This window comes from Aquila chrysaetos, chromosome 5 (assembly GCF_900496995.4).
Source record: "Aquila chrysaetos chrysaetos chromosome 5, bAquChr1.4, whole genome shotgun sequence".
Classification (NCBI taxonomy): Eukaryota; Metazoa; Chordata; class Aves; order Accipitriformes; family Accipitridae; genus Aquila; species Aquila chrysaetos.
Genome location: NC_044008.1, coordinates 38720072 through 38747378, shown reverse-complemented (window position 1 = coordinate 38747378; position 27307 = coordinate 38720072). Strand labels below are relative to the sequence as shown.

The 27307-nt window shown below is 42.9% G+C and overlaps 1 protein-coding gene across 5 annotated transcripts in view; it reads right to left on the bottom strand.

Moving 5' to 3' along the window:
• Window positions 1-27307, bottom strand: part of ARIH1 (ariadne RBR E3 ubiquitin protein ligase 1) — a 63425-nt gene extending 36118 nt beyond the window's left edge. For 2 of the 5 annotated variants that reach the window (XM_030013821.2, XM_030013822.2), the window contains exons 1-2: window positions 26872-27305; window positions 896-963 (exon numbers count right to left, since the gene is read on the bottom strand). In XM_030013821.2, coding sequence (XP_029869681.1) covers window positions 896-963; window positions 26872-27240 — 437 coding nt within the window. In that variant the 5' untranslated portion in view covers window positions 27241-27305. Of the gene's footprint in view, window positions 1-895; window positions 964-26871 lie in introns of all 5 variants that reach the window. The other 3 variants (XM_030013820.2, XM_041123391.1, XM_030013824.2) reach the window with 3 other exon arrangements.

Sequence of the window (27307 nt, the reverse complement as noted above, 5' to 3'; positions counted from 1 at the left end):
CAATCCTACCAGATACCGAGTCCTTCTGTCCCCGTCCCCCCACCACCCCCCATTTGTGTCTCTTGACACTTAAGACCAGCAAAGACCATAACAACCAGTAAGTCCCTGTACTGTCTTTACTGCTCCTTCTAGTCCAGACTAATTCTCCCCCTAGCTTCTACAAGTAAACTGAATTCTCCAGCTCCCTCACACTCTCTTCAACAGCAACACTAGCAGTGAGAGAAAAAAAAAAAAGCCACACAGGTGCATTACCACTGTGGCTGGATTTGGCCTCCACTGTATAATAACTATAAAAAGTACCTTTACCAGAAACATTCCCCGAGAGCTGGGAATCAAAGATGCAAAATAACCATAAAATGCTCTGCTCTGACAGGGAGGGAGTGGCAAAATTCAAGCCATTATTTACACACACAGTAAAGAAAACCTGGAGCTACAAAGATGAAGACAAGGCAGATGCATTTTACCAGTCAAGAACAATTCAGTCTCAGTAAGACTAAAAACAAACATGTCAGGAGCGTGCATGCTAGAATGACATGCAAGAGCAACTAAATCCAAATTCAAAACAGTTGCAAGATAACAGGAAGTTGTTCCTGCTTGCTTTTTCCCAGAGCCTGTGAAAATCCTGTGCCTGTATGTGTTCAAACTAGAAGGCACCCTCTCCTCCAAGGTGCAACTAACTTCCACAACTTCTCTAAAGCCTAATAGGCATTATTAACATTAAAAAAAAAGTCACTCTTAGCTGCTAAAGTCTAAGGGGGAAGGGAAGATTTAGAGCTTACAGAAGAGATCCTCCTGCCACATACTGTGTATTCACCCATTCTCACATTAATCCAGTAATAAACATTTCTTGCAGGTCTGAAGCAAGATGCAGCTGCATGCTAAGATGGCTGCTTACCTCTCCATCAGCTTCTCTTTATCCCAGTTGAAATGGCTAAGCAGTATTCGAGTGATAGTTGCTGGATTCTAGAGAAAGAAAAGAAAAACAATGAATAATTGAGTAACTGCTTGACCAAGTTGGTATACTGTTATGAGAACACCAAGCAGAGTTTTGAATAAACAAATGGGGAAATCAGTGTGTCTAATAACATAACCTGTGCAGACAATACATGTTAACTAACATATACTGGAAGACAGCTTGACTTAGACTGAAAAATTTAAAAAATGCTATAAAGCAAGATGACTATATAAAATGAGAATACGGTTGAAGACTTAAGGAACTGGTTAGATACTGCTACCACAACAGATGCTTAAGTGCCAACATTTCCATGTCCAGTGTACTTATATAATGTAAACCCAGGGTGTTTGTAAAATTCAGGAAGGGCTAATTGCCATCCATCCTACCCATTTTTGCCACAACCTCCACGCTATTTGCAGAACACGAACATTCCTTGTTTGTCCCAGCCCCAACCACCAGAACACCTGGGCTGAAAACTCTTTCAGAAAGTAACTGGCTGCCAGTGTAAGATGACAATGTCCTTTGAAGTCTCCAAACGTTCCCAAAGCACACCAAGATTCAGAAAATACTATGCAATTATACAACTAAGGAAAGAAATACAGCCTAGAAAGGTCAGAAATAGGACCGGAAATAAAAGCTGGTTTTCACTTGTACACAAATTCTTCTTCCAATTTAATCTGTATCATCAGCCAAGGGCTGGGTCATATGAGAAACATAACAAATCATACGGCTTCTGTTACACCCCAGAACCATGTTTCAGCTCCCTAAATGCAAACTATCTCGGCTCAGTTTGAGGACCATTTACATGCAACAGAAGCAACAGCGAGCATCCTGAAAGTGGCTATACATTCTTTGCCATTTGATACCAAAATGGAAGTTTGCTTTAGGGCAAATTTTCAATGGACACTCTGAAGCTGTTGAAAAGTAGGACATAAACTAGCAATGTGATTTTTTGAGCCTGCGGGCTACAGCTACAACTTGAAGCTGCCAAAAAGCCAATGCTGCCACCCAGAGCAGTGATCCCACCCCATCCTGACCCTCAGCCACACACTTGCATGTCCTGTGCTCACCAGTCCCTGCTAGTACAACCGTCTTATGCTGCAACACTGCAAATTACTGGCTCGGATCTTATTTCTTCTTTTCCTTTAAGTTGTTTTTGCACTGAATCAGTTCCCCAATCTGTTTGATTGCCTGACCACACAAACAGCTGCATTAGCACAAGGGAGAGGGCAGGAGGGGACAAGTGGGACAGCATCTTTCAGCAGCAACACCAACAAAACATTCACTGAAATAAAGCCCTAGGGTCAAAATCTAAGCACAAAGAACTAGTCTTGTGGTTTATACTATAAAAAGTGATACTCCTCTCCCTTTGCAGTGTGTTCTTATGCTTATTAATGCCAGTACAACTTGTTTAAGGCCAAATTAAGAAATTTTTCCTGCTTAAAAAGCCCATGTGAACAAAAGCAGCTTTGGATAGGTTAGACCAGATCCCTGATCTGGTCCATGTGGAGCCCCATAAACAGCTGGGATGGCAAATCTGCTACACAGTACGGGGCAGAAAAACCAGAAACTGGTATTGCCAAATACTCTGTATTGTGAAAACACGGCCCCAGTCCCTCTTTGAACAAGTCTCCCAGGCAATACGGATCCAAGCTCCTAACAGTAATAACACAATGAGGTGCTTGGCTGACAACCACATGCAACTGGCCATTACGAAACAGTGAGGCAGCACCCTGATCTTCAGCACACTAGCAGGAGTTGGGATAACAGCACTGCAGCCGCCTGCTAAGGGGCAATCCCACTTTTGGGCAGATTTACTCAGTGCCTTGCATCAAAGCAGTGATGGTCCAGCTCCAGGACAAGCTGGACTAGCTCGGTGCTCTGATGGGAGTTATTGTCCCCTCTCTTTGTAGCTCTCAGACAAAGCAGCAAGCTGATACACCTTGCTATGCAAACACAACACAGATACACCGAGTATATACCCAGAGGCAAGGGTGAGGGGCTCTTCGGGCAACAGGATGGTCTTTGCACAGTTTGCACCTCCGAGGGAGCTGCATCCTCATCTTTTGCCCCGACAGTGGGGCCAACAAGTGCTCTGCCTGGTCAACATTGCTCAAGCTGCTGCAGCCACACTGGAATCATGTTAAACCAGAACAGAACCCCATTTAAAGGAAAGAAAAATCAAGAAAAAAGCTTGCAGTAGTATCAGTCCCTGATCCAGCCCAGCACACGGTGGCACAAAGCCTGTGCCAGCACTGCAGACAGAAGGGAACAAGCAGTTGAACTGTTTCAAGTCAGTCCTGCCACCAAGAAGCTGTATGGGAATTTAAGGGTCTCCTTCACCAAAAGGCTACTCCAGCTTCAGGGAGGAGGATTGCAGCCTCTTTCAGGGCTTTAGTTTTTGATCTTTCTAGGTTACTTTGTATTTGGGTCTCCACAACATCTTTTTCTAGAATACTATCTGTATTATGTAGCAGTACCTAAAGGAGCTCTTAATAACTCACCTGACCATGCATGCTTCCTAAAGCAAATTAATCAAAGATGAAAATATACTTTAGTAAACAAATTGATCTGATCTCTAGATTGTCTTGGTTATGATATCACCTGCTACAGTCAGTACAACTGGTTTTTTGGGGGTTTTTTGTTTTTTTTTTTAATTCCATTTTCTAGGAGAAGCCTTGCCTCAAACCAGGAAATCTCCTCCTAAACATACCAGGCAGATAGCACATATAGGTTTCTCCATGTAATCCTTCCAGCACTCTCCCATCTATAAAGCACATTACTTGAGCCCCTCACCCCTGCCATGCTCCAGAGTTACAAATAAGTTTCACACAGTAAAGCGCGCAGCTTTTCTCAAACACAAGGATTCTTCACTCAGCCCAGAGATCTGCCAGATGTACAAAGAAACAGTATTTTCTTAATTTCTCAAGCAACAGCATTATAAGAGCTTTGAATTAGCCTGAAGTCTTGCCCTACCTTCTGCTACAGCAGCCCACTTGGCCACTGTATTAAGACTTCTGGGAATACCTATTAATCGCTTAATAGGCTAAGAGGCAACTGAGGTAGTGGTCTCTGGCTGACTTTTCTTTTTAAAGAGGACAGACAGGTTCCCCCTGCACTGAAGGATAAATTATGCCATATTAACAAGGAACTGAAGTGGTCTGCAGTGATTATCGAGTGCAATACAGCATATCCAGCAAATACCGCTCACCAAAGGACACGTGGTCGCAAAGAACAAGAAGGCCTCATTTCGCTTCTGGCTTCTCCATTTTCCCAACAAAGTGGCACTGCAGCATTCCAAAACAAGTTTCCCTAGGTCAGACCCCCCCAAATATGCCAGCATCACAAAAAGAAAGCTGTTTTCCCACTGCAACAGCAATGTGCGAAACAGCACGTTATTTAGGATTATACTCCAGAGACTGGCACCATTGGCTTGGTGTATTATAACACAAATATGGTGTGAGCAGTAGCTTTTACTGGCTTGTTGGGCTTTAGCTTCCTCTAGCTACAGCAATATTTGTTCAACATGTTAATTTAAAAAAAAAAAAAAAAAAAAAAAAAAAAGGAAACACCAGCAGCATGACAAGCTCCTACCAGAAATAGCTGGGCTGCCTGCTTTCTCTGCTTGCCACATCCAAGATCTAGTATTTAAAACTTAACTAGTTGTTTCACTGATATAGAAGGCAAGGATTAATACAACTGTGCCCTTGCTCATATGCAATGTGGACAGCAATACAACCTGAGCCGGCATTACAGAGGGAGGACTGAAGCCAGGGAGGGAGGCAGCGCTAAGAGGCTTGGTTTGCATAATATAAACCACAGTTAAATACAAATGCAAAAACCTCTGGCATTAAGGATTGTTCTAATTTAAGGCAAGGCACACCAACAAGGTACCGGGTAACAGCTGCTCCACATTAATTGCTTGCATGCACACATTTACCTCACAATTATTTGGGAGCAGCTTTGGAAGAGTAAATCGCAGCATCTGTCACAATGAGAGGTTAGCTGGTGCAGAGCAGCTATGTCCCGTAACTCAGTCCTATGGGGTTAAAACGACACCAAAATAATTTGATGTTTCAACCCCTGTTTTGACACTAGTTCTGCTACAGACCTCTCTCCATCAAGCCTGCCGCTGCTGCACAAGCCCTCAGCAATCACTTTGGACACTCACCCTGCCCAGAGCTGCAAAAATTAGCAGAGTATTTGAACAACACTAGATTACACAGGACTGGTATATTATAGTTTCTGTTCTGAAACTGGGTGGGCTTCTCATTTGGCACACAGGATTATTGTCTACGACTCTTACACCACAAAGATTAGTTATGAACAGGCTACAACACTGCTCAGATGGGATTACTACTTAGGCTTGAAGCTGCAGCAGGGAGAAGCGTGCTTTTACAAAGCACATTTTCTGTTTACAAAGAAAAATTTTAATAAGTAAAGCAACCAGAAACAGACAGCAAACAAGGGAAATGCTAACACATTCAAGCATTCTGTTTTCCTCCAAACGTGGTTTGATGAAAGCTGAAACAGCAGATCTAATTTACAACAGCCACCTATTAAATTTTACATGTTGAAGCCGAGGAAGATTGCTAGAGCTCAAGGTAGTGAGCCTGTTGATATCCAGATAGGAACGAAACCCGAGAAAAGCAGCCATTTTGTTGAAATTCTCAGGGCACTTTAAAAGACTCGCTGTCACAACTATCTCGCTAACAAAACATTCATAATAAAGCTCTGCCCAGAGAGAAACACAGTCAGTCCTTCAGCAGTGATTTTTTTTTTTTTAGGCTAACAAAGCAGCCAAGTCCCAAATGTGCTTCAAACAGATCCCACTTCACCAGTGCTTTTCACTGGAGGTATTTACATTTACCTATCATTATCTATGCTGCCATGCCTAAGCACACATATGCAAGCAGGAGATACAGGGATGGGAAACCCTGCAAACGTCTGGACTTCTCCAAAGAAGCATTATTAATTGAAATAAAACTCCTTAATTTAATAGAATTTAATTGAACTGGAAGCTTGGTCACTAATATTTGAATTGAATTCTTTTTTGCTGTCAAAATAAGAAAGTATGAAGTGGAAGGAGGAACGTGGATGCACTTAAATGCATAAATGAATTATAAATTAAAGATTATTAGGACATTAGCTTAAATCAGAATTTCCAAGCAGCATAATTTGCTGAATGATAGTTTGCAGTACTTGACCCATTCATGTTTTCATCTATCAAGATGAGCTGCGCAGTTAATTCTTGCAGTTATTACCAAGAAAAGCATATTTTAGAGCTCAGCTTCTCATCACATGCTGGGAGTAAGCTCCTGTTTCAATTTCAGCATTCACTGCAGATAAAAACCAAGAACAACTTAAGCTCAGTTCTCTAGCACAATCCTTTCCCCCTCCTTGAGACATGGTATTGATAAATTCTTCATTTTGTTTCTTTCCATTTCATGGCTGGTTTTGTTTTCTAAACACGGCAGCTTTTGCATTTCAACAGTTTTCATCCCAACTGCAGCATCTATATCCCAATAGCAGAGGCTTTTTCAGACTCAGTACAGCAATATGAATTTGATACCACTTCCAGTTCAGTTTTCTACACAATTGCTTTTGCACTCATGAATCAAAGTAGACATCCCAGAAACACTGGCTTTGCACAAGCCTCACACATCTGTAGATGGTTCAAACCTCAGCAACATCCACAGCTATATTCCACGAATGCATAAGTGACACAAGACCATATTTAAATTCCCCAGCAGAAGGAAATCAGCTGGTTTCACATCATTTGACAGCAAAGAATAAGACTTTTGCTTGGTGGTGACATATTGCATGCGCTGCTGGAGGAGAGAAGGGCCATCAACTGAACAGCTCAGAAGCCAACGCCTGTCTGAAACCAAGCAGCACAAACATTTGCTCCAGTGAAGTGGCATCCAGGGACAGCATGTCACACCACCACTGTAAATATTTAATCAGTCAAAACCCCAGCCTTTGCCAATAGGAGAGCACCAAGTGGAAATTCCAGCTGCCCTCCGAGCACATGCAGGATCGAACAGCATCTCCAAAGCTTGTCACCATGTACACCACACCATGGAAAGCAGCATTAACAAAATAACCAACACATCACATTTTATGTTAGCAGGGAAAGTAAGAGCAACCTCACCATGAGAAGGTTTAAAAGATTTCTTGATAAATTAAAAGAGACTTCTTGCTTGCCTCAGCTGTAGCTCTCATTGACGGCCTGGAGATCAGCATCATCAGATGCGCTGCATGTTTTTCCCCCACTGCTCGCCAGATGACTCTAAGTCATGGAGGTGGTGTGCAGGCAGGCAAGTCCTAAACCTTAAGACGGATACAAACACGCAATACTCAACTGCATTAAGTGCCACCACCAAGCAGGAGCAGAAACCCCCCATAAGTCTTCAATTACTTCAAAACCCAACAGGTTTGCACACTGACACTCCTTTCTGAAGGACAACAGCTCCACCTCCATCCACAGCGCAGAGCAAGGGCAACCAACACAACAGACCAAGCACCATACAGCTGCTTCCTTCATCAGGTAATAACAAAGTGGACACCAGTCCAAAATTCTGCAATAACTAGGTCATCTACTCTGAACACCACTGCTCTTCGCTTGCATCTCTCCCAGTCCCATACAGGTAACCTTTGACATAAACATACAAAGTAGAAAGTGGTTTAAACAAGCTTTTAGCCTGAATCACATTACAGTAAGACTGTCATAGTAACTTTTGCATTGTTTTGCAAGTGCACTGAGTGACCTTCACTTGTGAAGATCCATTCACATCTATTCTTTCAGGAGACAATCTCCAGAAATCTTACAAGCACAAAACCTCATTTCTAGCAGCTTAATCAAATTCCCAGGAACTGAATGTAAAAGATGAGATCTAAGTGTAGAGTACTTCCAGGACATGATCTCCTAAAGACGGTATCTTCAAACTTGTTAGTTTTTAAGCAACACTGCATGAGCACTCTGAGAAGCTGCTGGAAAACTTTCACATAAGCTAATATTCTCTGCCTCGATTACAGACAGAACATAAGAGGGCTGTTGTGAGAAGATGAGGACAGCAGCTAAACAGATAAGTCTGCCACCATCCACCCATACTCCCCTCCTCTGCCATCCCCTGAGGCTTGGGAGAGAATCACACCATGGTACATTTCTGCCATTAGCCATCTCATGGTTTATGGCGCCAGTACAACACACACACAGGTGGATCTGAGATACTTCCCAACTTTCAAACACCAGTTATTTATACCAACAACAAAATCAGTACTATTCAATCTCTATGGACCCATTGAGGATATGGTTTTTGCATCCTACAGCCCCACTGAGGCCACACTAAGTGCCTTTTTTGAATTACCCACCTCTGAGTCACCCCAAAATTTACCTGTTTCCTGCGACTGGCATTTCCAAGCAACTCCGCAGGAAGCCACGCTACTTCCCTGTGACACTGCCAGTCACTGCTGTCAACTGCTGCCCTCCGGCTGGCATTTACCACTTCCCTGTACCTTCCCATTAACACATACACAGGCTTCAGCTTCGATGTTGATCATCTCCTTAGCTTCCTACATCTTTCTTCATCTCATTAACTTCCCTTCACACATCATCTCTTAATTTTGAAAATTAAGTTTTATGGTATTACTGAATTAGTACCATTACATGATGGCACCAAATGGCAGCTTAATATTATGAACTCAGTTTGTAGTAACCTATCTGCACTTCCCTGTTTTTAGGTCTGATGAACATGAAGATAATAAAAAGCAACTTCAGAGAAAACTCCTATTACTTCAGTTAATTGGTTCAAGAGACAGAAATGAAGCAGTCAGCTGCTTTACATTTTCTCTGAGCCTTTTGGAAAGTTTTCAGGTTAATGATTAGGAGCCGCAACAAGGATCCATTGTCTAACAAAGCTTTTAAAATGAGAAAAAAAATACTAAAGCAAAAACTCTGGCATGAATTAGCAAGTTTGGAAGTGCAAGAACTGAATTCACACCGTAATACTTTTAAATCAAAAGAAGATCGGATGGATTTGCCATGCTGCTCAAGTGTGCTGGGCAGCACTGGCTCTCTGATGACTTCAGAAGCTCCACCACCAACTCTACACAAATTAAAAACTGCATGTGGGCTACAACTGGGGAAGGTATTTTCCAGTATTTCAGCTACACTTACTTCCATACCAGGAGATCTATGGTTTGATGACAGGATACAGAGAGATGTTAACCCTTATTTTATACATTTAATTTGAAGATTGTTTTGGCTTCTACTTCTTTTTGCTACAGTTCTGGAGTATAAAGCCAACCCTTTAAAGAGCAAAGGCCCACAGGTACAGAGGCCCTGTGAATTCAAGCAAGTTATGCCACTGTACGCTCCTTGAGGACTATGGAACAAGAGGTGTCCAAATGTACGCGCTTTCACAAACCGTTTCTCACTTTAATTCTTTTAAAATAAGGAGCACCATTGTTTTACTGCCCACAAAGGCAGTATCACCCAAAGCATTTCCCTTCTCCTGGTGTCTCCCACCACAAGAAATCCCAATGTATGAGCAAAAAGCTCAGCAAATCTGCGTAAGCAACATGAACCACAGTTATAGTTTCCAGAGTTCCCACTGAGTGACTACAGCTGACATACTAAGAGAACGGGAGTGGGAGCACATGGGTGCCAGAGTACGTTTCAGAATGGGTTTATTCAACCCATTGCCTCCCACTCATGAATTTGCAAAGACTTGCCTTAAAAGAGTAGGAGAAGGTGATGGCATCATTTCCATATAATCCTTCCAGTTTACTATTTCAGTAGCTCCTTAATATCTCCCATTGCAGAGGAAGAAAACAGCACACAGCACTGCAGCTAGGCAGTGGACAAGGTAATATTAAAAGCCCCAAAAGAGTTTTGGCTACCCTGAATGTAAAGGACCTGCAAATTCATCCAGGTAGAGTCTGGGTCCCTGGTAATCACCAATTTCCCCCTCATGCCAAACCTTCAATCAACATTCAGTGCCTCACAACATTACTTCTTGTAGGATGAGAAATCAATGAAACAAACAGACAGCTATTTAGAAAAAGCGATACCAGACCTCTGTGTCCCAATCAAAAACAACATGTAGTCACCTTCCCTGCTCATCCATAGAATACTACTCGCACGATCAGTATCCACAAACCATAGTTCAGTCCCCTTCCTGCTTGACATTATACACCACTGCTCTTCCAGACCTCCAGGCTCCATTTTTCCCCTTCTATCGTACATGACCCCAACCCTATAAAAGTTCTTACCCCACACTTCACTATGACCTGCCAGACAGTTACTGCACTGTTCCTATATGTGTACCATAAACAGATCCAGCTCCATCAAACAGGAAAACTGCTCGTTTTCTCCAGATCACAAGCATCCCCAATGGCAGAAAGAAGCATCATTTCATACTTTCAGTCCTGCACAGTCTCTCAGACCAACAGACTCTAGAAGACTAGAAAAAACACATGGGTATGGTTTCAATTCTTCTCTCAAACCAGTATGTCAACTCACTAATGCCAGGCTTGAAGAAAATATACTATGTTGGTTCAAGAGGAATGCAAAAGCACATTTTGCCACAGAAAGAAACAATGAATAAGGCTGAGGAGTTTAGTGACTGGGCAGTACGTACCAAAATACCTTGGCTTAGCCCAACTGCACAGGTTAGTCAGAACCAGGTAAGAAATCTCTTCCCTTGCACAAGATTTTAGAGACACTGAGGAAGACTCCAGAAACCCAGAATGGCTTAGCTATGCACCAGCTCTTATTTTTGCCTATAAGATAAAGTAACAGCTACTTGAATTTTTATTTTACTTTGAAATAGGGCAGTAACTAGGCAGGGCACTAAAACGTGCTCTCCAGAGCCTGCTCCAAAGAAGCTGCATCCCATCACCACCAGACCAAGAAGGAACAGCTCAGAAGGTATCTATTTCAGCAGCAACACAAGCTCATGCAACCGCTGGCTCCTTGGCCTGCCGCTGACTGCTCAGCGATGGGAGCACAACTGCTTGCACAGCTACAAGTGAACCAGATAGAGGAACTGACCCAGGTTAAAGGGGTTGCTGGTTTATTTTAACCCAGAGCGGGATCACCATGTGGCCAGACAGCTGAGTTGGTACAACTCAGACAACAGGGACTTGCTTCCAAGAAATTTGTTTGTGAAATCAGTCTGCTGAGAGCCATGTGTCAGACATGTCAAAGTTGGGTCTTCCTCATGTCAACAGGCTCCCCAAATCTTCTTATCCCAAAGACTTTAAAGCATATCAGGGTATAATTTGATGCAAGTTACAGCCAGAGGTCCCCCTTTTCTCCACTGTTATCCCACCAGCAACTTTAGCTTACATGCCAGAAAGCATAATCCAGAAATACTATTTCTCATCTTGAAGAAAAATACAGCACCTTGACATCTTTCTTCCGAAAGCTTTCTCCATTTGCAAGACAGACCTTGAAGGAAGTGGCTGCTCAGGAGTACAGTCCAGCTACTAAGAAGAGCAGAACCTAGCCCTGTCTATGTCATTACAGTGTCTGGGGGCTATATTCAGCTGGGCTACCAAACATAAGATTTTGATAGTAAACTGTGGGAATACTGCCAATCTCTACAAAGATGCGTCCTCAACGTAACCATGTCATGAGCCTGGCAAGACAGAAATACACCTTTTTTTTTTTTTTTTAAGGTCTTTTATTAGTCAATGTTGGAAAGACTAGAAGTGGCATATGTCAGGTCAGCTACTCATCAAGTTGATAAAAGGAAAACAACCCAAAGCACCGCATTTGGGTTTCAGGGGAATGTTGTCTTCAGTGACTCAACTTCTGAATGAACTGTATATTTCTGGGAAAGTACAGGTCTGCCGATGTGACCTACAGAAACTGTCCTGTTTGCAGGCAGAAACAGATGGTGAAGGAATAAAGCTGAAAGAAGAACTGTACAATTGCTTTCTCCTTTAAATCATTTTGTAGAAGTCTTGTCTCAAAAAAAAAAGCTTTCCCTGCTTCTTTTTCCTCACTCAAATATGTATCGGTACATTGATTTCACTCTTTCACCATAGTCAGCATTGTACATTGCCAGATTCTGGTCCAGAGCCAGATTCACCCATAGGGCTATACCCATTTCACAGGCTTGATATCTCTGTAGGAAACTGGCACTGTTCCTCCCCATGAGGTAGCAAAACTGCTGTCTCTGCTAGCTCCAGTTTTCAGCAGCTCACACAACGTCAAGAACAGGTCGTTTCAACCCTGGCCAGTGAACTACTTACTGGTCAGCAGTAGCTGGGACTTCTCCGTGGATTTTGCATGCCCTTAAGATAACAGAACTTCACTTTTGCTGCTTTAAGCATGTTCAAAGGCATCACCAGGTCAAAAGGCAATGGATGGGCAGTGTTAAGAGGATGCTATTAGCAGATGTGTGAAAGTATTAGAAGTTGCCCTTGAACTTAGTAAGAAATTGGTACTGCACAAGAATCTTACAGCCACACAGAACAGTTTTGAGAATTTGCTTTTCTGATGGCACTTTTACAGAAAGTATCTTACAGCACAATATACAACAGCATACTGCGTGTCCTCTTCAAAAAGGCCAAACCATCGCTTCATTCCTGAAGATCTGTTATCATGCCTCATTCATGAAGATCTGCTGTAACAGAACAGTATCCGACCAAAAAAAGTCTATTCCACTTAAAAACAACCCCCACACACATCTTCGAAGTCCTTCCTAGAAGAGCATCCTGTAAGTATTTCGTAATGTCAAAAGACTATTTTTTTTTCCTAGAATAACTTGAAGAAATAATGATACCATGGCATACTTGAACTGTGTAGACAAAATGAGGCAAACAGAGGATGATAATATTTTTCTGACACCCAACATCACAACTATACTGGGGAGGGTAAATTCCCAGTAACTTGTGTTCTTTTTCCATAGACAATTTCCATGGCAGGTCTGTCTGTAGGCTCAAACATGTGCCAAGAAAACAACTACTTTATTTTCTGGATTAAGTTTTACAAGTTCTCTAGAAAGGTCTCTCAAATTGTCCTTTTCCTGGTCTCAAAGGTCCTTCCAGATGATGATTAAAGAAAGGGTGCCCTCCCTTTAGACAGTGCACATGCAGAGAATCAGACCCCAAGGATGTCCAGCTTAAATGTGTCTCTCAAATGCTGGTTAAGTCTCAAATTGTCGGGTGATCTGTCTCCCACCTGCTTTTGTTACTGGGCACTAATGGAGATCATCTATCACAGTACGCTCAATCACAAAGACAGACGAGATGTTTATCAGAGGAGACAGACAATCCACCCAAATTGTACATCACCTCAAGACAACTGCTGTTGATTCCTCAAAATCAGTTGTTTCCAGGATAACCCCCAACTGTGAACAGAGCTTTACCCCAAAGTGCACTGCCAGCACAAAACACGTGGTTCTTCTCACTGAGCAGTTATTGTGGTGCTTGACTACACAGCATTTTCGTCTTCTGACAAGAATGAGAGCAAAAGGACAGGCTACCTCCTGCAGCAGAAGTCAGAGCTCTCAGACTCTCAGGTGCTTGGGGTAAAATACTTACCATGCAAAAATCTTAAAATAACACACCTGTGCAGCCTGTGTCCTGAATCCAGGCTTCCACTTCAGAACATTATAATTAACATTTTCCAACAAATATGCAGACAGGGAGAAGAAAATGGTAATGCACAATAACTTCTTCCATGAGCACAATGAAGTAGCACCCACAAAAATCAGTAAGTTAAAGATCTACCATGAAAATTAAATGAAAGCCATCCCAATTAAAAACTTCTCTCATGGCAGTGGCCAGGTTAGCTGGGATATATTTGGATACACAGTCACTGGTGGCATGCAACTGTTAACCCCTTCAGAGACAATGTGACTGATGAGAAGCATAGGCTTAGCTGAGCAAGTTTTAGCCAGTGGCACTTTACAAGAGCATTAGAGAATTTTTATGGAGGAAAAATCCTTAACATTCTTCCATCTTATCTTCTCCTCCAGGCCTCATTTTGGTGAGCATCCAAGCACTAGGTACTTCTCTTAATGTCTCTGTCCCTTATTGCTTCTGACTTTGTCCTTTCCTCAAAGCAGCACCCACCTTTACAAACCATTCCCTCTCCAGCACACTTCACTTGGACAGAACGGAAATTTTACCCACTCACAAAAGCAGTAACACACTCTATATTACTTCACAAAAGAAAAAAAAAAAAACAAAACAAAAACAAACAAACAAAAAACCACACCACACCTCCCTTGGGCTGACTTCATCTCCTCATCACTGACAAAGGCCCTAAACTTTACTGTCACACACACCTGGCTAAACAAAGCACTTCGGTGCACCATGCTGTACCACAGCAGTCAGTCACCATTCAGCGTAGATTGAACACGCATCCCCATTTAGCAATCCAGCTTCAAAACTGGATCCCAGTTCTTACCGCCACCTTCCCATTTTCCAACAGCAGACCCTGGCCATGTATCATCTCTGCATCATTCAGCAGAAAGACGGATGTCTTGCCAAATTGCAATGCGATATAATACAAAACAGGAAGAGCTTAACCCTTGAAGTATTTACTGGCAAAATGTTTTGTACACACAATGTCACCTTGACAAATAGGCAGTAAATCTACCCCAGTGATGACTATGCCTTAGTCTACAACTCTCTATCAGGAAAAAAAAAAAAAAAAAAAAAAAAAAAACACCCAACAAAAAACAAACGTAGCCACCTTAACACTCTTAAACTATATAGGCCCAGGAAATCATTGCCAATGCAGCACTGTCTTGGGGATGTAATCTTTGGCAATATCTTTGCATTGGCAAAAGCCCCAGAGCAGATGTGGTTATAGCTTATATCACTTCCCCGCACAAAAGCAGCTATACCTGCAAAAGCACTTTTTTCTGCTGGCAGAAGCTGCATCTGCACTAGGAAAATCTGCCAGCATCCTTTTCCCAACAAGCCTCTTCTAGCTCAGACCGTTTTTTAATGATGACTTTGCAGTTTATTCACCATACTCTGCTTATTTAATCTTTCTTAGTTTTATAGCCAACAAAACAGAGCCCTGGCAACATCCTATTTTACAAGCCGGGATTTCCGCTACAAGAAGTAATTTTGCCTGTTTACTCCCCAAAACTTTTTCCTCCAAGGGCTCCGCAGAAGCCACCTTTGAAGAAAGGATATTCTCGAGGCATGAAGAGTTTAGCAATTCTCTTGTTCATTCTCATTCCCATCCTTTAACAAGATACACCTAAAATTGTAACTGCAGTCTCTGACTGCTGCAGGTATTTTTAACCAAGTACCTGAGCTCCCTCGAGTTAAGAGAAAATACTCTGTTGGGATTCAATACAGAAATAACAAAACACAAGTCATACAGCTGGGAAAATAGGAAACCTCGAATTTTTTCACCATTTTCTTATTTAGGGACTTTGAAGACTTGCCTCTACATAAACTTGCACTCATTTAATCAAAACTGTTTCTAAAGCAGTTGAGTTAAGCTGGCAAGTATGTGCAGACCCTCCAAAGCACCTGGAATATCTTCCTTTCAGCAGTGAATAGGAAACAAACCTGGATGTGCAATTTTGTATTTGATGGGACTGTGTGCTGGCTGACAAGGATATCCCTTGTTCCTTTCCCATTAAAATATTACAACCTATCATCAGGCTTCTGCAAGAGAAAAGACCCACCTAATCAGTCCTGCTTTATAACTGATGTGAAAGGCTAGCAATATGAATAATTACATTAATGACTGGCAGATAATTAAGTGCACTGGAAAGGCTGGCACCCAGCCTCTTCCAAATCACAGCACTGCCTGCCTGTGGAGATACCCTTGCAAGTGATAGCAGGACACCAGCCAGGGGAATTACCCTGTGGTGTATGAGGATGACATAGATCCCAAACATCTCCAAGCACTCTCCCTCCACATAGTTTCAGTATCAGCCATCCCAGGCATCCCTAAAGACAGCTCCAAGTCTATCCACCCTGTTCCCCTCCTAGAAGCTACCATACCAGCAAAAAAAATATCAGAGCTAGGAACACAGTTCCCAAACAGTAACGACATGAAGTAGATGACAGATTCAGAAATTGAGAAAGCCAGCCAAACAGCAAGCATTTTACCAGTTTCTCAAGCATCATACCAGTTTCTATACAATCTCTGAACACATTTCCAGTGCCCCAATACAAATTACCAAAGACAAAGTATCTTGCATTTCTAAACCACAATAGTCCTAGACCTGTATCACATTAGACTCGATCTTTGCTGTCATACAGAACTACACTTGCATTTACTATCAACTGTCATCATCCAACAGAAAAATATAGCAGAGTAAATTTTCAAGTATTAATTTCAGCTCTCTTAGCAATACAAATAAAGACATTTCAAACACATCATTTTACCAAGTAAAATAAAGAAAATGGTTATTACAGAACATGCTAACGCATATATAATACATATAAATCAAAGAATACCACCTCAATTTTCTCAGACAGCTTTCAGTCATCACAGAAATATTACTAACTACCAAAACAAAGATGTCGGACACATTTGTTCATCAGATCTTCACAGTACTTAGAAATCGTTACTTTATTTTCCTGTATGCGTACTAGGTGGGATTTTAGCCCAAAGACCTTCACTTCACACAAAACCAAACTTCACATTAACAGCATCTATTGGGATCACTTACTCAGGTAAAGAGGAATGCAGAATGAGAACCCTCATTCTTCACTTTAAGGCAGGGCCTTACAGTCAGGACTTAGTAGCACCTGTCAGAGCTCCCAGAAGAGAAATGAAGCTGCTAACTAACTGTTGGAGTGTTGTTCTTCCTATCTTTTTAATAAAAAGTTGCTGTTCAGCCTAGTTTTAATATACATTGATCAGCAAAGCTCTGTCACTTCCGAGCAGCTACTCTGGAGTCTAACCTCATCAGGCCTTGGGAGGTTTCTCCTTCAGTTACACCCTCGAGACATGGCTCTCCCACACATTCTCCCTTCTTCCCAAAAGAGATCCTTAACTCCTCTTCTTTCCAGATCATTCCTTCCACCTCCCTATTTCTCAGGTCCCTGAGCATGACTAGGATGTAGATTATTAGGAGTTAATTCTTAAGGTATTCTTCCCACACAGGAAAGCTCACTGCAAGGGAGACTGTTTACTCACATGAATTCTGTTTTCCCCTAATCCCTCTCTGCATTTCTATCTGCCAGACAAAGGAATGCTGATTGTGTTTGTATTTTGTTACACAAGAACACACACAATCCAAAGTTATCAGCTGCAGGGGGGGATCAAAGTTTTGAAAAACTATCCAGAGCTCTTTCAAAAGTTAAATACGCACCTATAATTGTATGTGCGCCCAAAACAGGCCACAAAAACCTTGTCTTCAGGTGTAGATACACATGCATTTCTTTTGCTGACAGTACAGAGTTGAGCAATTCAACCACCATCACTTCTGGCAAATAGAGAAAAGCAACCGCTCGCAGGGTCAAACAGTGGGCTGACTGATAAGAGCAGAAAGGAGGCACATTTAATCAGAGAGTTCACTGATCCCATTCATTACTTGGACCTGAGAAGAGTAGTACCCATGCAGTAAGGGAATGGGAACTGCCCTAAGCCAAGAGCAACATACATGTAACCATGCCCCTATTTCATGTTGCAGGTGCACGTGTCTATACACGCCTGCATCTCAAAAAGCACTGCTTGGGACAAGTATTAAACACCCAAAGAAACTCAAAGCACCACAACAGCTCGAGTTTATTGGTGTTTCAAGCCAAGCAGCAATGGAAGGCTACCAACAACAGCCCATGCTGCCTTAGCTCAGAAAACCAAAGAAAAACCTAAAAAAAAACCTAAAAGGAAGTTACCCAGATTGAAGTATTTCACTACGCAGTAACTATTACACCAGCTTCCACACACACATCAAAGCAGCACAGAAACAGTAAAAATCAAGTATGTCCTCCTGTCATTTTTATATAATGGGGTTGTTCAAATACCAGCTACTTTCTCTGTGCCTCCAAAAAAGTTTTGCTAAAGTAAACAGGTCAAATGCACTTTGCCAGGGTAGTACATAGCTTACTCACCACGCTCCTTCGGAGGTTGCCCTAGCTTAATACCAGGAGGAAGCAAAAGCCTTCAGAACCACTTAAAATTTTCATTTCTTTATCTTGGAAGAAAGTCTCTTCACACTTTCTCCTTAATAGGAATAGGCAGATACTAAGTTTAAAAAAAAAATAAATATATAAATCTTTGAACTAACACCCAAAATAGTCAGTTATTTTGTCAGTTGACTATTTTCAGGTGCAATTATACAGATTCTTCTGGTTCCACATTTTTAGTATCCACTTCAAGAAGGCTTCAACTGTGCCCAAGCAAAATCCTTCTGAGCAGGAACTCCTACTATATCTATCCTGCTTATCTGCTGGAAAACCAAGTTTAGAGTCTGCATCCTTCATCTGGTGAAATAACACACAAAACATTACTCCATCAAGCACAGACAATTTTTCTGAAGGGCTGTAAAGGCAATAAGCAAATACCCAAACTTTTAATTTCCAACGTTGGGGATTATCTCCCTCCAGCTCCCCAACTCCTCAAATCACAAACCAATCAAAGCTTGATCTTTTGTGAATTAACATGCACCCTCCCCACAAGAAAAGGCAAGTTCATGGTGTCCCAGAACGTAGAGGGTGCCTCAGATCAAGAAGTCAGAGAATCGAGTAAGTCACAGGAAAAACCTTTTCTCTTTCATGCCTTTACGTTTCAGCCACAAGTACTTTCCCAGAAGACCTAATTTTGAGGTAGATGGCCAAGACAGGATCCCTTCACTGCTCGTCCCTGGAAATGAGAGGTGCCACATGGCGCTCTGGGACGTGAAAGTTTTAACTGAGGAAGACACAAAACCAAGAATGCTTTAGAAAAGGCTGGGGAGAAGGAACTTAACACGTCAGCCCAAGCAAGTGGGCACCAGCTAGAAACCATCAGTAGCTCAGGAGAAGGCCAAGAAGCCGAGTTTTAGGTAGGTGGTACATAGGCTATCACGCAGTTAGTCCTAGATTATGGCCAAGAACCACCTGCTCACAGGGCTCTCGGTTGTTCCACTGTCCCCAGCAGCAGTATTTCGTTTCTCTCCCCCATATATATCCACAGAGGACTACAATCTTTTGCTGTCACACAGACATGCCAGAGCCTGGCAGCAAGGACAGGCACACACCATAACAGTCACAGAGAAGTAGTGCTCGCCACTTAAGCTCTCTAGGCTCCACGCTCCTCCAAAGGGAGGACACCAAAGGGGTACACGTGTCCCTCCTGAGCCAATTCTTTCAGAGTTTTTTGTTTGCTCTTTACTAGGCAGTGGCAATGCCTACCAGCTAGGTGCCCCGCCAGCTCTCAGATGTTGCCCAAAACAGCTGGCAAGACCATTGGCAATGCCAGAATGCACCACCATTGCCAAGACACTTGCACAAGGCAAGCCAACATGTCCACAAGCAGGCAGCTAAGCTACAATGGGAAGAAGCAAATTTTTCTGAAAAGTATTTAAACAGCTTATTAGCTTCTTCCTTGTTCTAAGTGACTTAGGTACTGTTGAAAGTTATCTACATAAGACTTTGGATCTGAAATTATTCTTGACATTTGGCAAGAGTTCTCAGTCTCTACAAACAGGCAAAAGACTTGATGCACAGTTGTATTTGAGTGTTGCATACATAGAGCGGTTCAAACACTCACCACAGTGAACTACTCCGAATACCAAAAATAATTACTCAGCATTGCTACGCCATGTAAACAAGGGACCTCTTTTGAAAGAGTGTCTGTAGTTATATGGACATTTGAAATTCTAAAAAAAAGCACCGACTTGTGAAGTACAAACACTACCAAACTAAGTTACGTGTGAAACTCAAGTACTGAGGAAGCTTCAAACAGCAGTTTTTAAAGCATTCACTTAAACAATATTTCCATCACAGCTCAAGATCTAAAGCTAAAGGCAAGCTAAGGAATCAAATACAGGCCAGACAAACTCAAGGTTTTCAACATTCTCAACAGTAAACACCTGGGATGGTGAAGATACCTAAATATTATGAGAATTTCCATTATCAAATTAAAAAATAATTTTTTTTCTCCAGCTCACGCAGAGTCGATCACTTCCTTGTCACACTAGAGCCTCCTGCACCGATATCCTACATGAGCTCAGCAGTCCTCTCTCAAACACGCAGGCATCTGTATTCTGGGCTGCACTCAAATGCACCATTTGGCATTACCGAGTAGCTATGAACCTTCCGTGTGTGTTTTACAATAAACGAGGCTGCATTTTTCTTGCAATTGCTGAAGCTACTGAATGACTTTACGAAATTCAGCAGCATTATATGCTTGTATACAAGCAAAAGCCTCCAAACATTCTTTATGGCTGCCAATAATACAGTGTAGCCAGCCACAAACAAGAGAAAACATCACTTGCAATATTTTTAGATCCATCTAACTCCAAAAGCAGTACAAGTCCAGAGGACTGGAAGCATGACCCTGAACAGGTAAGTTACGGACTGAGCTACATGGATAGGACTTTCAGCTTCACAGTTACTTGCCATAGAAAGTCACAACTCTTGTGACAAATTCTGGATTCTTTTCCTAGTTACCAACCCTTCAAAAGGGACTTTCCTAAGCAGAGGAACAAGCAGCTACATCCTCCAGAAAGAAAAGGCTCCTACAAATTATTTCTGTATGAAAATCTTGACTCACTATTGTAACAGGAGCACAGCTTGGAGATCAACGATCACTTCCTTAAACTGCTCCATTGCATCTGACACCAAACAGCAGAACCACATTCTTGTTTACTTTATCTCATTCATGGAGTAAAGGGGAAGAAAGATTATTTTCAAAACAAAAAATTGAAAACAAATCAACAGGTGCAAAGGACACTCGCGGAGGTGCTGTACAGGGAGCTACTTTTAATTTATGAATTAACGGCATCACTTCAAACAAATGTTGAAGTTTTCCAGGTCTCAGTTTTAATGACAAGAAGCAGAGACTCAAACTGAAATTCTGTGTGCCATGCTCCTAAATTTAACATTGCTTGCCAAACAACACTAAGCAAAAAATGTGAAATATTTTTTTAATAGACACAGGACTGCCTTACACTTCCATATAACATCACAGCAACACAAAGAGCATAGAGCTTTGGGTTTTATTTCCTATTATGAACTTTAACTCATGCAAGGCTAAAACTAAGGAGTCTGAGCTTGGGACAAGTATAAAAGTGTAAGCTATAGTTTCATTTTTAATTACGCTTAACACCCAGAAATAGCTGTTGTTTCACACCAAGGACCGCGAATGCTGCAGACTCAATTACGACTTCTCCAAGGCACACCAGTTTCCAAGTTATGGCAGAAATAACACTTCTACTTTGCATGGCAAGTATGGTCCTGCTCACTAAAATTAAACCCACAGGAATAGCAATAATTCTATTTACTATTTGCTTCTTGCTTTTAGAAACAAATGTTTTAAAGCAGCTAAAAAACCAAAGAGTGTTTTCAGTTTCACTTTGAAATATCCCCAATACATGACAGTCCCCACCTGCATCCACAAGGCCCCTGAGAGGAGGCAGCGTTGTTGTGATCTTTGCAAAATTATGTTGAGACAAAAGAAACCACCATCAAATTTTTTTCCTCATGACCAGCCATGAGATTTACATTTGGCCTAACAGAAACGGAAATCTAAAGCACTAAGCAAATGGGTCATCTAAGTACAAAGTTTAAATTACTCTGGAGACTTAACAGATAAACCAAGACTTTTCTACCTGGTAACACTGAAATTTAAAATAAGTCTTAAAAAAAATTCTATTATATTCAGAATTACATGTCCTGGCAGCCAGGAAACAGATACCATGTCACTTCCAAAGCTTTGCAGTGATTACTTATACCAGATTTCAGGAATGCTTTGTCACAATGAAGTTTACTCCGTTCCTTGGAAATATTAAATGCATTCCTACTATAATGAAACACCTTATAAACACCGCATGACAGAAACAAAGAGTATAACAAAGCATTTCCTTCCAGCATCATAACATTTAGGGCCCAATAAGAATTTTATTATCAAATAACTAACCACACAATAAGAGAAGTTAGAGGCTTGCAAATTCACCTTGTGCAGGCAGCGCCAGCAGACCCAAATGCAAGAAGCACCAGCCTGAAGTGCTTCCACCCACGGACTCCTACCTAATGCTTGTCAAGCAGCTTCAAGTACTCCGAGTTTTCAAGATGTCATCTCTAACATTAAATACAGTTTTAAGCACGATCCTGTACAACAGCAGCAATTCCTGTTGCTCACTGGCAAGTGATTCCTATTGTGGACAACATCTATGAAACATACTGCCCATAGCACTGAACTACACCAGCATCAGGGACATTTCCTAAGTTACAACTGGAAATTAGCACATTTTGTCCAAGCAAGTAAAGCCACTGTTTAACGAGACCCCTTTTGCCAAGCGACAATGGGTTTGCACTTGCCATAACAGAGCTCTATTTAACCGCAGGGCTGCAGCATTCTGGGGGATATCTGCACCGCCTCAACTCTGCCAGCCTCTCAAAAAAGCCGCTCCTCAACAAATTTAACAAACATGGCTTTGTAACTTAGGAGTGGCCTGGGGTTTTGGCTTATTTTAACAGCAAAGCTTTTATCCAGTAAGGACCTGGCCTTCCTTCCAAAGAAGTCAGCCACCTTCATCATGTAAATAAGAAACCAGTATTTATTACAAATGCTCTGATGTTACACATAACCTGCGCTGCTCTGAAGAACCTTACTTTAAAGCCTATAGTAAAAAGAAAAGGTATTTTTGAGCTAGACTAACTTTTGTTGGATCCAATGATGCCACCTCCTTCCAGAGAAAGCCCAGGTTTGAAGCTCGACATGCTCACAACCACGCGGCAGTCAGGCACAACACCTGGCCGCATCCAGGGTCTTGCTCGCTGCTGCGGGGTGGGGAGAAAAAGAAGAGGCTCAACTCCCTTTTCTGCACCTTGTTTTAAACACCAGCCACCTCGGAGCTTCATCCCAGTATTTTCAACACCTCGCCATTACAAAGTCCAGAAAGAATGAATATGGTCAGTGACATCACAATGATGTCATTGGAATGCTCCAGAAAAAGGTGACCAAAAAGGGGAAATGAACTCAACTGAGAACTACTGAAATCGCACAAGCTTGCAACAAGGCAAGGAGAACACTGGGCCGAGCAAGACTGGAGACACAGATCATCATGTATTCTATTCAGAGCAGAAATAAACATGCTATTCTAAACATTTTTCAAGTTTATTTTCAGAAAATCTAGAGCAAAGATGGAAATAGCAATCTGATATAAAAAAAAAAGATGTTAACGGTGGCAGCAAGTTATTTGGACAACAGTTCAGAGAGGAAGAATACGGGAAAGACATTCAACTGTGGGAAAACGCCTCTGAGAGAAGAAAGCCTTTTGTTCAACATCACCTCTATGTCTAGGTTTTTACAGTTGCTCAGTAAGTTATTCTGCCAGCAGCTGGAAAACCACCAGAAATGCGCCCGTTTACTTTGACAACTAAAATTCAAAATAACATGCCAAATGACTCTCTACTCTGCATAATCATAGTGATATAATGGAAGTGATACTCTGATCTGAGGTGGGGTTTAAAAGTCTCAGCCAATCGACAGCACAAGGTTAAGGGGCTTATTCATACCCCTATTTTTGCATTCAGAGAGGAAGGGTAATTCTTGTTGTGCGACACATGGAGTCAAATCAGATTAAAAGCATAAATGCCAAATACTCTGTAAAAATCATCATTAAACGTCTGAAAGCCCGCTTAGGCTCAGACAAGAAAGAGCAAATGCAAAATAGTCTAAATATTTGAGTCATTCTGAAACCTCCCTAGTTCACTGCAAGTTCAGCAGTCTTAGAAGGCCAGGCAATAAAAAAGCTAACAGCTCGGCACCAAGCAGCCGTCTTCACGAGCCCTTTACATGCTACAGTGCAAATTACAGGCTCTGTAACCAGTAAGTTTACCACAAGTTAGCTACTACTCCTGCAAAGTCTTCATCAGATCAAATCCCTGTCCTGAGAAGTTAGTTTTTCTTATACAGCTTGTATTTGGAAATTACTAAATGGATGGGAGAATAAATTTAATTTAGTCCCTTCAACTAGTAGTACTATCAGCTAATAAAGTGGTCAAATGCAGTGTTTCAATACAGACAAAGGCCATTTAATACAGAGACTCATACCTACCACGGCTCAGATACCCCCTTGCCGATACTTCATGGCTCACTGATACCTTTTCCTTTCACTGCAGCTGCAAAGATGATCAACTGAAAAACAAAATCCTATTTATATCTTACTCCTGATCAGAAGAAATCAGTACCTGCACTGATTAGAGGACACAAGACCTATAGCTGAAGTTTTCAGGTATGGGGCACCTCTGCATTACATCCTCACTTGAACAAATAAGTTCCCAAGCACTACAAAACATAACCGCAACCATCATCATTTGATACCAAGAACCCAATGTAGATACACAGAGACCAAAGCCATCCAGTACTCGACTGGAACAAGTGAATCACAGCACTGCAACCAAGGATCCGCAGCAGGATCCTGAGCCAATGTGACTCCAGAAAAGGTTTACTGAACCAGAAAAGCAGCAGCAGCAATCCTGGTTGGGCGCCAAAAGCAAGGAAATAAACAGAACAGAGCCCTGGAAGATTTCACCACCAGAAACAGAGGCTAGGATGAGCAAATACTGAAGCATCAGCTGAATTTGGTTCACTTACCTCTGAACAGACTAGAAATCTAATGGCAGTAAGCTGGTATTTAAAAGCCATTCAGAGCAACTGAATGTTTTTCTACCCTCTTCTGATACATTCCAGGGCTTAAGCTGATTTTAGGTCCTGAGTTTACCCATGACATTCCTAAACAACCTGGTTTTCTGCACTCTGCTCTGTTAAACCAGGAATAACTACTGCAAACCTAACACAAATAACTAAAGCATAAGCAGCAGCCACAGCAGTTCTGTGTAGGCGGTCTGCAAGGCTCCTGCAGAGCCCAACGCAGCCAAGTCCATCGCAGGGTCAGGCCTCCCACCACCACCCCAGATACAGGAGGAGGAGCAGGGTCTCTTGATCTATATTGACCTCTTTCCATTAGTTCTGCAACTCGTAGGTCAAGCACACAAGTCATACAGCTCATGGGCAGTAGAAGAGAGGAGAAAAACCCACAGACCAGAAACCAGGACCTTGTCCAAGAAATCAGTTCATGAAGAACATGTAGACGAGTCCACCGTGCCGGCCAGGTCTGGAAAATGCACGTGCAGGAATACTCACTGCTCCTCACTGGCAGGAACTTTTCCACCACTTTGCTTATGCAAAGATAGGACAAATGGTAGAATTTGTTCAATACAGCAGCATGGGTCACGATTTTCGCAGTCTTAGTCATTAGATACAGACTCACCATTTTAATCGCTATTTCAAAGAGTAAAAACTTTAAGTTACCAACTCGTCTACTTGCCATTTGCTTCCCTCCCTATATTAGGATCAATATCTGGTAGCAAAGAAACATCCATACTTAACCATAAGATCTTCTTTAACTGCAGGGTAATCAGCTAATCTAGACAAGACTCCTTTATTCAGCTTTACATGTACAGTACTATTATTAAAGTTATAAACTCTAATTTGACTTAAGAAATGCCATTTACTAATTTAGTATGCAAATACTTTTACAGTTGTTTGCATCAAGCTCCACATAAACTACAGTGGATTTATAGCACACAAAGCAACATTTTAAAGCTGCTATTATAGCCACTGTAGAGCACAGAATAGTTGGGCAAAAGCATTCACCAAAGCATCTCATATTTAAACAGATTTACCAACGCTGGAAGTACATACAACTAGCAAAATAACTGCTTTCTGGGCACTGTACCCTTCAATATTTAGTATCCATAGATTTCACGTTCTCACGCTATTCCTGTTCGCATATTGGAAAAGGAGAAGCATTTTCTATTGACTCGCACTAACTCTGAATAGTATCGAGTAAATGGAAACAAAAGAAAACCCACGCACTCTGGTCACCTGCAGAAAAAGTGAATGGCATCAGAAACTTTATGGTGAGCTGGAGCAAAACCTTGCCATAAACATTTAGAAAGGGATGCCAGATAGCTTCAGTGGTTAGAATTTTTTTCCAAAAGCTCAAGAGCCAACAGATACGACTTCGATACTTTCATCTTAAGACAGTATTGTTACTTTGAATTCAATTTCAATTTTAAAGTGGCATACTTAAAAACTGGGGGGAAAAAAGTTATCGTTTTGAAGCGATTGCTCGTATCCCCTCCTGGTCTACGCTGGAAATAAACACGACAAGGTTCAACCCCATGATCAGGAGCGCGTTTGTATGTGGCGGGGGGGAAGGGAAAGAAGGCAACAAAACCAGAGCGGTGGCTGGCTGCCTCTCCTCAAGTTCCAGAGCCTGCCATCGACTCACCAGCTTACCGAAGGAACTGCAGGGGCTAACCTCCCTCCCCCCCCGCCCAGCCAGCGTGAGGACGGAGGGGAAGAAAAGCAAAATACAGATTACAGCCCGCCGGCTGGAAACCACACAAAGAAAGGGGAGCCCTTTTAAAGCCAAGGGCCTCGTCCCCGACGCTTCCACGGCAGGAAGCGAGCTCCTCGCCTGCCCCGAGGGGCCTCCCCGGGGGATGGGGGTGCCGGTGAGCCCCTCCGGGGGGGGGGGTACCGAGGAGCCCCCCCGGGGGGGGTTGGGGGTCCCTCAGAACGCGTGGGGGGAGGTTCTGGGCGGCGGGAGGGCCGGGCCCGGCGCCCCTCAGGCGAGGCCCGTTGGCGGCGCGGGCCGCCCCGCCCCCCCCCCCCCCCCCCCCGCGGTCCCGGTCCTGGTCCCGTTCCCGTCCCCCCCCCCACCCCGGTCCGTGTGCCGCTCCCGAGGGGGTCGCACCTGGATGACCTCGTTGACCTCGCGGATGCACTCCACCATGTGCTGCAGGATCTGTTCGGCCGTCAGCACCTCGTAGCGATAATCCTCCTCCTGCTCGGGGCCACCGCCGCCTCCGGGGCCCGGCCCGCCGCCCAGGCCGCCTCCACCGCCGCCGCCGCCGGGGCCCAGCCCTCCCGTTTCACCGCCTAACAGCCCGTCGCGCTCTCCGCCGACGCGCAGCCCGGGCTCCACCAGCTCCACCTCGCCCAGGTCCAGGTTATCGTCGGGCTCGTCCTCCTCCTCGTCCTCCTCGTCCTCCTCCGCGCCGCTGTCCTCGCTGCACTCCTCGTCCTCGTCGAACTCGTAGTTGTAACCCTCGTCCGAGTCCATGGCGAGGCGGTGAAGAAACGGCGGCGGCTCCCGCGGCCCCCCCCCACCCCACCCCGCCGGCCTGGCT